This window comes from Microtus ochrogaster, chromosome 15, assembly GCF_000317375.1.
Source record: "Microtus ochrogaster isolate Prairie Vole_2 chromosome 15, MicOch1.0, whole genome shotgun sequence".
Classification (NCBI taxonomy): Eukaryota; Metazoa; Chordata; class Mammalia; order Rodentia; family Cricetidae; genus Microtus; species Microtus ochrogaster.
The window spans coordinates 13,982,648-13,994,221 of NC_022017.1; the positions used below are offsets into that span (position 1 = coordinate 13,982,648).

Sequence of the window (11,574 nt, forward strand, 5' to 3'; positions counted from 1 at the left end):
GCCACGTGGATCAGAGGATAGCAGTGAATTCCCTGGAACCACGGTTGTGAACCATAATGCGAGTGTTGGGAACTAAACCCAGGTCCTCTGAAAAGAGCAGCAACTGCTCTTAAACACAACGCCATCTCTCCAACCCCTGTCTTAATTTATTTATTTGAGACAGGGTCTTATGTAGTGCAGTCTGGCCACGAACTCCTTCCTGATCCTTCTGCCTCAGCTGCCCAATGTTGAGATTACAGGCCTGCTACTCCGGGCTTCAGAGTCACACCATTTTGGACCCTCCGAATCATTGGGAGGATTCCAGGAAAATAATCACAGCCAGCTCAGAAGCCGAGGAGAGAGATGGGGTGCGCCGCCGACGGCTGCGCTCACACCCCACGCTCCAAACAAGTCCGGAGCATCAGACGCGCTACCAGCCACCCAACTTGGCTAGCAGGCGGGGTTAGGGAGAGGGGCGGGGTCCCGGCGGCGAGGGGCGGGGTCCCGGCAGCGAGGGGCGGAGCTGACCCTCCGGGCTCTCTCCGAGGCCCGCCCGCGCGCGCGCACCCGCTCACAGGCGCTGAGGAAAACGTTGCGCAGGTTCAAAAATGGAACGTCGGCGGCGTGAGGGAGCGCTAGGGGGTGTGCGCGCGTGCGCGTGCGCGCCGGACAGAGCCTGACGGGGTCCCCGCCGGCCCGAGCATCGCGCGCAGCAGCCGCGGCCCCGCAGCTCCACCCCCGACCCGGCCCGGCCCCCGGCCCGTCGCCCGCCGCCCCGCATGGAGCTGTCAGCCATAGGCGAGCAGGTGTTTGCGGTGGAGAGCATCCGGAAGAAGCGCGTACGGAAGGTGAGGCTGTTCGGGGGCGGCTCCCGCGACGCGGCGAGGTCGCCTCCTGCTCCCCAGCACCGCCCCCTCCAGGTCGGGCAGAGCGGAAAGTGGTGCGGGGCACACCTGGGGACCTGGCGCTGCTTGGCCGGCCTCACAGCCCCGTCCCTCACTTTCCCCGCCACTGTGGCGGGCCAGTAGAGTTAAAGTTGCTGCCCTGAGATGCTGGTGCTTCCGAGGCCGTCTGGGATGGAGATGAGGACGGGACTGGAGATTCTGAACTCCATTCCGCCTCATTCCCTTTACGCTCAGTTTCGAGGAGACTGAAGCTCAAGTTGAGGAAGCAACTCGCTAGTGCGTTAGAGCAAGTGAGTCTCGAACTCGGCCCTCCGGAGTTTTAGTACCAAGCCCTTTGAAGTTGGCAGCAGAGCTTTGGGAAAGTCTCCTCTGGCCTATGAAGTTTTCCTGTTGGACTTTGACCTTCCCGATCCCAACCCCCCCACCCCCAGCCCGGGCACACCTTTCTTCTCCTTCCCCAATCCTCCCCTCCCCCACCGACCAGCCGGGTGCCTCTCCGCAGCCCGGGCCACTGTTGTTGGGGCATCCTCGAAGCTCCGCCCCCCTCTGCCAAGGCCTTCCACTCACACCCTGAGATTTAAGGAGGCGGTTCTGCCGCGCTCAGGACCACACACCTCTGCCCCGAGTTTCCGGTCCGCACCTCAAGTCTACGCTCTTTGTGCACGTGCCCGCCGAGGGGCTCGTCCCAGAGTGAACTTGGATCTGGGCATATGCTTGGGAAAGAAAAGTTCTTCTCTTGGGTCTGCCGAGGGTCCCCTTTCCGTTTTCTCCCTGCAACTCCTTGAGAGGCTCCTGGCAGCCACATTCTCCCGCTTGACTGAAGTGCGGGCTGGATGGCACCTGCTGTGGGATCCTCTGCAGGGCTTTGGGTGGGCCCGGAGTGGGTGGGGTGGGCCCGGAGTGGGTGGCGTGGGGGCTGTGACTGTCTGTTGGTTAGAGTGCCTGCCCAGGGTACTAGACTGAAGCGGGTATAGCCATCATGTCTCCGACAGGGCACAGGGGTAGGTCAAAGAGGGAAGGAACCCTTCATTCGTTCAGCTCAGCTCTCCAAACCTAAACTGAGGCTGCAGGATGTTCCAGGTACCACTCTGAGCCCGAGGCTCCCTTGTTTCTCTCAGTGCTGGCGTTCTGGCAAAGGGCACAGATGCAGGCAGGATGAACGAGGAAGTCAATACTGATGCCTCTGCAGGACTCGGTGCTTTTTCATAAAGAACTGTCCACTGTGTGGTGCTAGGGAGGAAAGCTTTAGCAAGGTGCTACAGATTAACCTCAGAGCCGTGGTATGGAGATGCTTCACCCAGTACATGGGGCTGGGGTGGACAGTTAAGGTGCCTTTCCTTCAGACTCCAGTTTCTAACAAGGGACGGACAGACAGCCACCTTTCAATGGTGTAAGCAGCTTTTCCCAGAGAGGAGAGCTAGGGATCCTGGTCTGAACTTGAGCTGCTGTGCGTGGCTTTACATACATGTTTCCATGTGCTCAGGGTTTTCCTCTGTGACATGACCCCGTCTCGGGTTCCAGGGATGTTTGGGACCAGATGTACCTTCCATGCTGCAGCAGGGAGGGCTATGGGATGGTCATATAGTAGCCAGAGTTTGGGGGAGTTGTCCCTTGGGTTGAGGATCTGATAAAGAGGGACCCTTGCCGTTCATAGGTTGGTGATACTATACTGCCACTGAGGGTCTCTTGGCCTTCATTGTCCTGCAGGGTTGTAGGGGTGTGTATCTCACTGTCTCCATTTTTCTTTTCCCAGGGCAAAGTCGAGTATCTGGTGAAGTGGAAAGGATGGCCCCCCAAGTAAGGCTCCTGTGTGTGTTCCTACCTGTCGTCCTCTCCCCATGCTGGCTTCAGCCCCTGTTGCTTTTATGACTGAATAGCAAGTCCTGACTAAATCACCAGCTTTTGGGGACCCCTCCGGTCCCCTCTGCTAGAGGGTGTCCTGCTTGTCCCCTCATCCTGCCCCCTTTCTTCTGGCCATGGGAGTTAAGACCCAGCACCTTGGCTTCCTCAACGACTGCTGGCCAGTGAAGGGGGTCCCATGTGGAGCAGTTACAGTGCTAGGTCAGATGGAATCTTGGCGGTGGATCCCCAGTCAGTGCTGGGGGGGGGCGGGGGCAGAACCTGGGTCTTCTTGTATTTGGATGGCACTCTCTTGTCTACAGTGTAAGGTACCAGGCATTCTTTTTAAATAGATGTGATTCTGAGCTTTTCAGCTGAGGAAACAGTCAGAGACCAGAAGCAGCCTGCCTGCCGTAGGTCACACAGCAAGGGGAGACAGAACTGGGACTTGAACTAAGCCCGACCATTTTCAGGCCTCTCCTCTGTCTTCTAATATTCTTTCCTGGCGTTGTGGGTTAGAGAGTTAGGGAGGATACCTAGTACGGCAGATGAACCTCTGGTGTGGGAGCCTGATGAGGAACCTTCTCACTAACCAAAGAGTTGTTGGGCTTGGGAAACAAGCTACATATAGGACCTCTCTACTGGTCTGTGACCGCTCTGCCCTGCCTCCTAGAGCCTGGCTTCTGGAAACCCCCTCTGCTCTTCTGATGGCTCTGACAGCCCTGGAACTTTATCCTCTTGTGTGTGTGTTGGGGGGGGAGGGGTGCGTGGAAGTGGGAGAGGGCTGACCTGTGATTTGGTCCTGGGGTATTATGGAGGGATGGTGGGAAGAGGGGAAGTCAGTACCCAAGTGCCTCCAGTGTTCCCCTCTACGAAGTGGGTTCAGTGGCCTAGGACTTCACTTCTCTTACAGGCTGCTTAGCCTGGCAGGGTGAAAGGCCTGGGCATTGGTTCAGAGTGGACCACGGGTATCCAGGTGTGCTGGTGATAACACGTAGATAACACATTTGTCTTCCCCTCCACTGGTCCCTAGTGGACATCTGGCCTGGGAACAGTGGCAGAGGGAATGCAGGAAAAGGGGCACAGCCAGTGGCTGGAACAGGGCTCCATTTGCTGTCTGCAGGCAGCTGACCACATCCACAGCTTCCCTGAGGAGAAGGGGAGCAAGGGCCTTGATAGCTCTCCTGTCTCTTCCCAAAGTCATTTGGCTAGATCACCTAGGGTGATGCCTTCTGCTCTCTTTGCTTCTAGATTTCAGGCCTGGCTGCCCAGTGGGCACTTAGGAGCCCTTGGGCAACTCCTCAGCCTCTACTTGCTGCTCTCCTAATACTGAACCCCAAAGCCTCTCACAGAACCAATGTTCTCAGAGTTAAACTAAAAGTACAGGGTCAGCTGAGTGGGCCTGTAGGCTGTGTTTTTTGTTGGAAGGAAAGATTCCATTCCAAATAGGAGCTTAAGTTTGCTCAGAATAATATAGTCTTTTCAGACGGCGAAACTGAGGTTAGGACAGGAACATGACTGCTAACTCCACCTCATAATCCCCATTTCATATGATGCTTGCTGCCTGGGTGGGTCAGGTCCAGCTGCTTTGTAGAGGCTGAGAAAGTGTGGGGAGTGGGTGTTGTCTGGCTTGGGTCCTCCTCATGGCTAGGTAGGGAACTACTTAGTATAATAGTGACAGGAAGGTACCTTTGCCAGGCCACTGCAGCCATTTTGTTCCTGTCCATTTTTCCCCCAGCAAAAGGCAAATAGCGCCCCCCCCCCCCAGTAATGTAATAGAAGGGAACTCTTGGATCTTCCGGGGGCATCAGGTGCTCTGTTTGACTCGAAGACTCTTGGGTACTCCATTTTACCTGTTTGCCCAGCACCCTGCTACTCCCCAAGCATATAGGTCCATCTTTTCAAAAAGACGCTCCTTGGAGCTTCAGTAATGACATCATTTACCAAGGTGCCAGTGCGAGAGCCCCAGTAAAAGCCAGGCATCACCCACTTTTACAGATGGAGAGTCCTCTTCTGAGATTCTGATCTACCCCTGGAATGTGTGGCCAGCACCACTAAAGCGGCCCAGGGGTGTCTTGCTGCTAGCTTTTCTAGTGTCAGCCCATCATGCCTCCTTAGGAACTTTGGTTATGATTGACAGGCTGTGCCTCCATTTCCTCATGTATAATGAAGCCTGCTAGGAATCACTAATGCATCCTGGCAGCCAGGTACAGAGCAGGGTGCCTTCTCCTCTCTAGGCCAAGAAGCCTTATTTAGCCCTGGCAGCCATGCCTGCAACTCCAGGCTTCTGAAGCTGGTTTAATTTTCTTGGATTTTATAAGTATGTGCGTCATGTGGCTTAAAACATCGAATCTTCTCCCTAACTCAAAGCTAAGGGATTACGGGGAAACCCGGTTTAGAATCAAGCTCAGCAGTTGGGGCGGTTGAAACTGGAGTCCTGGAGCTGCTGGCCTGGCTCCGCGTGGCCCCAGCTCGCCCAGTTTCTGCGTACTGCTCAGCAGGCCCCTCCCCCACCCTGGAACAGCAGGCTACGGCCCGGCGACCGGTCCTGCTTGGGGTGCTGCGCCCCACCCCATCGCCTGACCCCAGCTCGCGGGGACTGCAGAGGAGCGGGGGCCGCGGGGCCGGGGTGCGGTGGCGGAGCTTGTTTACCGGGCGGTGGGGCGGGACTAAGGTCACGTGGTCGTGTTTATCTCCAGCCGGCAGGCGTGCCCGCCCATGTAGGTTTCCAGTGATGGGGCTCCCACCCTCACCCTGTGCTTGAGTGCGCGAGCGCACACCAGATGCTTACAGCGACGCTTTGCTGCCAATTTTGAACCCTTCTGCAAGACCCCGCTGCTTCACTTTGCCTTGAGGTGGGAGGGATTAGCGGTCCTCCCACCTCCATCCCTCCTGCTGCTCCCTTCTCTGCCTTGGGAATTGGTTCTAGGACTCTGACTGCCCTTTTCTGTTGTTTCACGGCTAAGAGAGGCTAGATAATAGGCAGTGACCCTCCCCCCAGGGATGCTCCAGCTTGTGGGGGGAGCCCAAGGAGATGACCTTGGGCGAGGTGCTTAATCTCTGTGCCTCCTGTTTTCATCTGTAAACTGGAGTGATTATTTAAGAACCTACCTTGGTGAACTATTCCTCAGAGTAGACTGTTGCATTCGTGACAGTCAGTGGAGGCAATTGTTCTTTAGATGAAGGAACTAAGTGCAGAGAAGGGTGGGAATCCCACAGTAGCTGCAGCAGTAAGGAGTGGGCCGATAGGAGCGGGAGGGCAGAAGGCTTGAGTTCCACCTGCCCTGGTGGGGGTCAGCTCAGCAGCTTTCTTAGAACACCTGGTGCTGAGTTGAGCCGGGTGCATTCATAGTTGAATTGGTCCTGCTTAGCAAGGACCAGTTGGGCCAGGAATCCACCAGAGCCTGGTTCTTAAGGATAGTTGGGAGATGGCTGCCAGACAGGGAGAGGAGCGCACACAGGGGCTGACGAACCTCTGGAGGCTGCCCAAGATCCACTGGTCAGCTGAAAACAAGAAGGAAGGAAGAATGAGTTCTGTGCCTGGGCACTTGCCCCTCTCCCTCTTCCTGGTCCAGTGTCCCTGAGACTTAAGAGAAAGGTTTTAGCTCTTAGGGTGTCTCTGCCTCCTTTCTCCCTGCTCATGAGACCTCTCAGGCAGTTGTCACTTTCCCCAGGATGCCCTTGGCCTGAATCACAGAACATGGTCATGGTTTAATTTTTAAAAAATACATATCGCTGGGCGGTGGTGGCGCATGCCTTTAATCCCAGCACTTGGGAGGCAGAGGCAGGCGGATCTCTGTGAGTTCGAAACCAGCCTGGTCTACAAGAGCTAGTTCCAGGACAGGCTCCAAAACCACAGAGAAACCCTGTCTTGAAAAGGCAAAAAAATAAAAATAAAAAAATACATATCACTGGGCATGGTAGTGCACGACATTAATCCCAGCACTAGGGAGGCAGAGGCAGGCGGATCTTATGAGTGGAGGCCAGCCTGGTCTACAGAGGGAGTTCCAGGACTCAGAAATTCTGCCTCTGCCTTGGGAGTGCTGGAACTAAAGGTGTGCGCCTGACTTTAACGTCCCTTTCATCTCCTTTCCTGGAACCTTTCTTCCCAACATGTTCGTGTGTGGGTGTGCGTGTGTGTGCACACACGTATTTATAGTCACTGAGTTTAATTGTGGTTGTTTGCTTATACATGGATTTGGGGTTATTTACTGGGTTATAGGTGTCTTCCCAGTAGCCACACCTCTGAAGAAAAATGGCGTCTTTCCCAGCAGCTGTGGACTAGGGGCGTAGTTCATGTGCGTTGTCCTCATCTATACTGAAACATCGACAGCCTCCATTTTGTGCAAATAACCACAGCTCCTGTGCGTTCAGGAGTGTGGTAGCCATGTGCTGTTCAGAATAGCATCTTACAGCATTCCTTATCCTCTGCCGGCTCTTCTGTGATGTTTCCTGAGGTTTGTGGGGGAGGGCTAGTATAGATGTCCTGTTTAAGGCTGAACGCTCAAAATTTAACTTATTCTCAGCACTTCAACATTTTCCTTTTGTTCTGTTTTCTTGTTTGTTTTTTCTCAAGACAAAGTTTCTTTGTAGCAGGCTTTTTTGGACTGTCAGCCCCGAGACCATGACACAGACTTGGTAATTATGAATGCTCAGCCTTTAGCTTAGGCTTGTTTCTCGCTAGGTTTTATAACAGCCCACTTCTGTTAATCTGTGTGCTGCCCCGAGGCTCGTTTACCGCTAGGTTTTATAACAGCCCACTTCTGTTAATCTGTGTGCTGCCCCGAGGCTCGTTTACCTCATCTACATGCTGCCCATCCTGCTTACCTGCGGTCTTCATGTCTGGCTGGCTCCCCGTTTCTCTCTGCCCTCCTCTGCCTAGCTATTGGCCATTCACCTGTTTATTAGACCATTCAGGTGCCCTCGGCAGGCAAGGTGGAGCAGCACATCTTTACACACTTAAAGAAATACTCTATTCCGCAACACTTCTCTGTAAAACAGCTCTGGCTGTCCGGAACTCGCTCTGTAGACCAGGATGGCCTCAAACTCACAGAGAGCCATCTGCCTCTACCTCCCGTGTGCTGGGACTAAAGGTGTGCTCCACCATACCAGACTGCACTTTGACCATTTTTGAGTCTGCATTAATTCTGCTTACTGCAAAAAGTTTCTTCTCTAAGATTGGGAGCAGCACAGATCTACGCGTTTAAACAAATACTTAGAAGGCAATTTGGCAACATGTCCCTTTAGCAGAACAGCAGATAGGTTCCCTCCTAGGAGCTATGATAACCAGGTTAACAGCCCTGAGCATAAATTTTCTCCTGTGGAGTTGGCCTCCAATCAATTTGGAAAGCAGTCAGTTGTTTACCATTTACACCTCTGTTGCACCGTTTGGTAACATCCTGCTTAGCCAGTCAGTATCAGAGCAAGCGAAGATCATCTCTGGGTCAGACTATCAGTGGCTTTCTCCCAAATAGCCTGGAATCTTTCAGAACTATGAAAACTAATAAGAAACTCCCAGGTCAGTTTTAGCTTGATTATCTATGTCTTATAATAAAAATATGCAGTGTCTATAACATCAAGGCCCTACTACCTAATTTTTGTGGGCAACCAAGAGCAGTGACAAATGCTTTTGTTTTGGGCCCTCAGGCCTTCTTGTCAAACAACTCATAGGGAAGCATCTCATGCCTGGCACTGAGATTTTCATTTAATAACCTGTGCTTTGGCCGGGCGGTGGTGGCGCACGCCTTTAATCCCAGCACTTGGGAGGCAAAGGCAGGCGGATCTCTGTGAGTTTGAGACCAGCCTGGTCTACAGAGCTAGTTCCAGGACAGGCTCCAAAGCCACAGAGATAGCGGGACAAGCAGTAGTGAACATCTGACCTAGGAGTTGGGATCTGAAATCCTGCTGTTTGCGAGATCAGCTTGTGCTCTTAGCTGCTGAGCCATCTCCAACCTCTATATTTTAAAAACTAGCTTACAGATTGGTGGGTTTTCCACTGACTTTTCATACATCCATAGTTTTGGTGAACTCTTCCCCCATCTCTTGCTCTCATCCCCACTTACGCCTTTTTCCACCCCGGCATTCTGCTCCCCTGTTCCTGCTTCAAAGCTTCTTTCCTTCTGTCTCCTGGGATCTTTCTGGTTTCCTGACCTCCACAGGCACTGCAAATTAACACAAATCTGAAAATCTGAAGCTAGGCTTTTTCTTTTTGGGCCTGAGCTACTTCATTTTGTGTATTTTCTACTTCGATCTATTTTCCTGTGAATTCTGTGTTTTATTTTTTTCTTTACATTTGAATAACGTTCCCTTCCATATGGGTGTCACATTTCACTATCTGGTTATTACCTGATGAGCATCTAGACTGACTTAATTTCCTAGCCACAATGAAGAGAGCAGAAAGAACGCAGAAGAACAAGTATCTCTGCAGTAGTTTTTTGAGTGCATGCCCCAGGAGCGGTATGTTTGAGCGCCATATTTTTGTTGTTATTGTTGTTGTTTTGTTTTTTTTTTAATTATGATTGGGTCCACCATGTAGTTCTAGCTGACCTGGAATTCAGTATGTAGACCAGCACACCCAGGCATTATCTATCTATCTATCTATCTATCTATCTATCTATCTATCTATCTATCTATCTATCTATCTAATCTATTTATTTTTTGTTTTTGTTTTTTCGAGACAGGGTTTCTCTAGGTAGCTTGGGAGCCTATCCTGGCACTCACTCTGTAGACCAGGCTGGCCTCAAACTCACAGAGATCCTCCTGCCTCTACCTCCTGAGTGCTAGGATTAAAGGCGTGCACCACCACTGCCCAGCGATTTTTCTACTTGTATTTCCACTTACTGCTTTAGAATTTTATTTTTTGTTCTTTTAAGATATTGGTCATTGCCAGGCAGTGGTGGTAGCACATGCCTTTAATCCCAGCACTTGGGAGGCAGAGACAGGCGGATCTCTGAGTTTGAGGCCAGTCTGGTCTGTAGCGCAAGTTCAAGGACAAGCTCCAAAGCTACTGAGAAACCTGTCTCTGGGGGAAAGAAAAAAGATATCAGTCATCACTAGACGTTTACCAGACACCTGTTGTGGGCCAGGCTCAGAGAGAAGGGGCTGAAGGGGCTGCAGGCCTTGCTTGATGGCTGCAGCTGGAGCTGGGGCCGAGCAACATAAAAAACACAAATAGCAAAACCCTTTCTCTCAGCCAGCCACTACTGTGAACAGCCCTGAGACCTCTGGTCAGTCCTTGCGTTCTTCACAAGGAAGGACACAGAAGCACAGGGCTGCTGAGTATGTAGCTCAAGGTTACACAGTCAGGGAGGGTCAGAGCTGGGATTTGAACCCAAATAGGCTAGCCCCAGAGCCCCTGCCCGGCTGTGGGATGAGGGCCAAAGGCATCCTTAAGCTTCAGGAGGATGAGAGATCTAGTTGGAGTCTGCAGTAGGATGGAGTTGTGGCTAAGGCTCTCATAACTGCACAGGCCAGGCCAAGGCTATGTGGTAGGCTGGCACAGAGCACAGCTGCACCTCTGGGACACTGTGGTGGCCGAGCAGCTCTGATCTTTTGTTCTTCTCCCCAGGTACAGCACATGGGAGCCAGAGGAGCACATCCTGGACCCCCGCCTTGTCATGGCCTACGAGGAGAAGTAAGGGCCCTGCCTGTTCTGGGCCTGGGCTGAGCCTTGCTCCAACCTGTGGCTTAGCCCTGGCCAAGAGGGCCGGGTGGTTCGGGCTATGCGTGCCAGGGAAAGGTGGTGGGGCATCTAAGACCTGTTCCTGTATGCCTCCCTATCTGCCAGCTTTGCCCTCCTGTGGCTTCCTGGTCCCAGGCTGAGGATTCATTCAGAAGCATTGACAGATGTATCCCATGTGGGAATGGCAGCATCTGACCCTCCCTGTCAAAGAAGGAAGGCTGATGAGGCCAAGCAAAACCGGAGATGTGAGGAAGGCTTCCGGCTTGACCTCAGACCTCCAGTCATGATTCCACCTTCCCATGGCTTCCCTGCTCCCACCTGGACCAAAGTGTGGCACACCTGTTGTCGTTTTTAAACTACATTTGGTGGGGGCACCTGAGTGCCACAGTGCGTGTGTGAGGTTCAGTGATGACCTGCATTGGTTCTCTTCCCCCGCCATGCCTATGTTTACAGAGTTCGCACTAGCCCTGGCCTACCTGGACTTGTGGCTGCTTCACCCTCTTCTTTCTTCTACTTGCTGGACTTAGTCTGTGTGCTACTGTGTCTGGTTCTCACAACTGTTTTGTTTGTTTGTTTGTTTGTTTGTTTTTAGTTTTTCAAGACAGAGTTTCTCTATTTAACAGTCCTGGCTGTCCTGGAACTCACTCCGTAGACCAGGCTGGCCTCAAACTCGGAGATCAGCCTGTCTCTGCCTCCCAAATTCTGGGATTAGAGTCATGCACCACCACCACCACCCAGCATACTGACAACTGTTTTTGTTATTTGATTCTTATGGTAATCTCTTGACATAGGAATGAGGCTGCTATTGGAATGAGGAATCTAAACCCCCTGAGCAGTTAGGGGGCTTGTCCAGGACATTGAGGGAATGATCTGATCAGTCCCTCATTGCTACACTATTGCTTCTCCCCAAAGGCTTCTGGAAGCACATTCAAAGATTCAAAGGATGTGTCATCACTGTTCCTTTTTGTTTTGTTTTGTTTTGTTTTTTTGTTTGTTTTTACAAGACTTGTTCTTTTTAATATTTATTTGATTTTATGTGTATGTGTGAATGCCTGAGTGTCTGTATGTATGTATACACACACACAACACACACACACACACACACACACACACACACACACACACAAACTATGTGCATGCAGTACCTCTGCAGACCAGAAGAGGGCATCA

The 11,574-nt window shown here is 52.3% G+C and overlaps 1 protein-coding gene across 3 annotated transcripts in view; it reads left to right on the forward strand.

Moving 5' to 3' along the window:
- The first annotated feature begins 545 nt into the window (after positions 1-545).
- The window catches only part of Cbx7 (chromobox 7), a 16,975-nt gene continuing 5,946 nt past the window's right edge, over positions 546-11,574 (forward strand). For 2 of the 3 annotated variants that reach the window (XM_005354187.3, XM_013348798.2), the window contains exons 1-3: positions 546-827; positions 2,638-2,681; positions 10,291-10,356. In XM_005354187.3, the coding sequence (XP_005354244.1) occupies positions 759-827; positions 2,638-2,681; positions 10,291-10,356 (179 nt within the window). In that variant the 5' untranslated portion in view covers positions 546-758. The remainder of the gene's footprint in view (positions 828-2,637; positions 2,682-10,290; positions 10,357-11,574) is intronic. The other variant, XM_005354186.3, reaches the window with a different exon arrangement.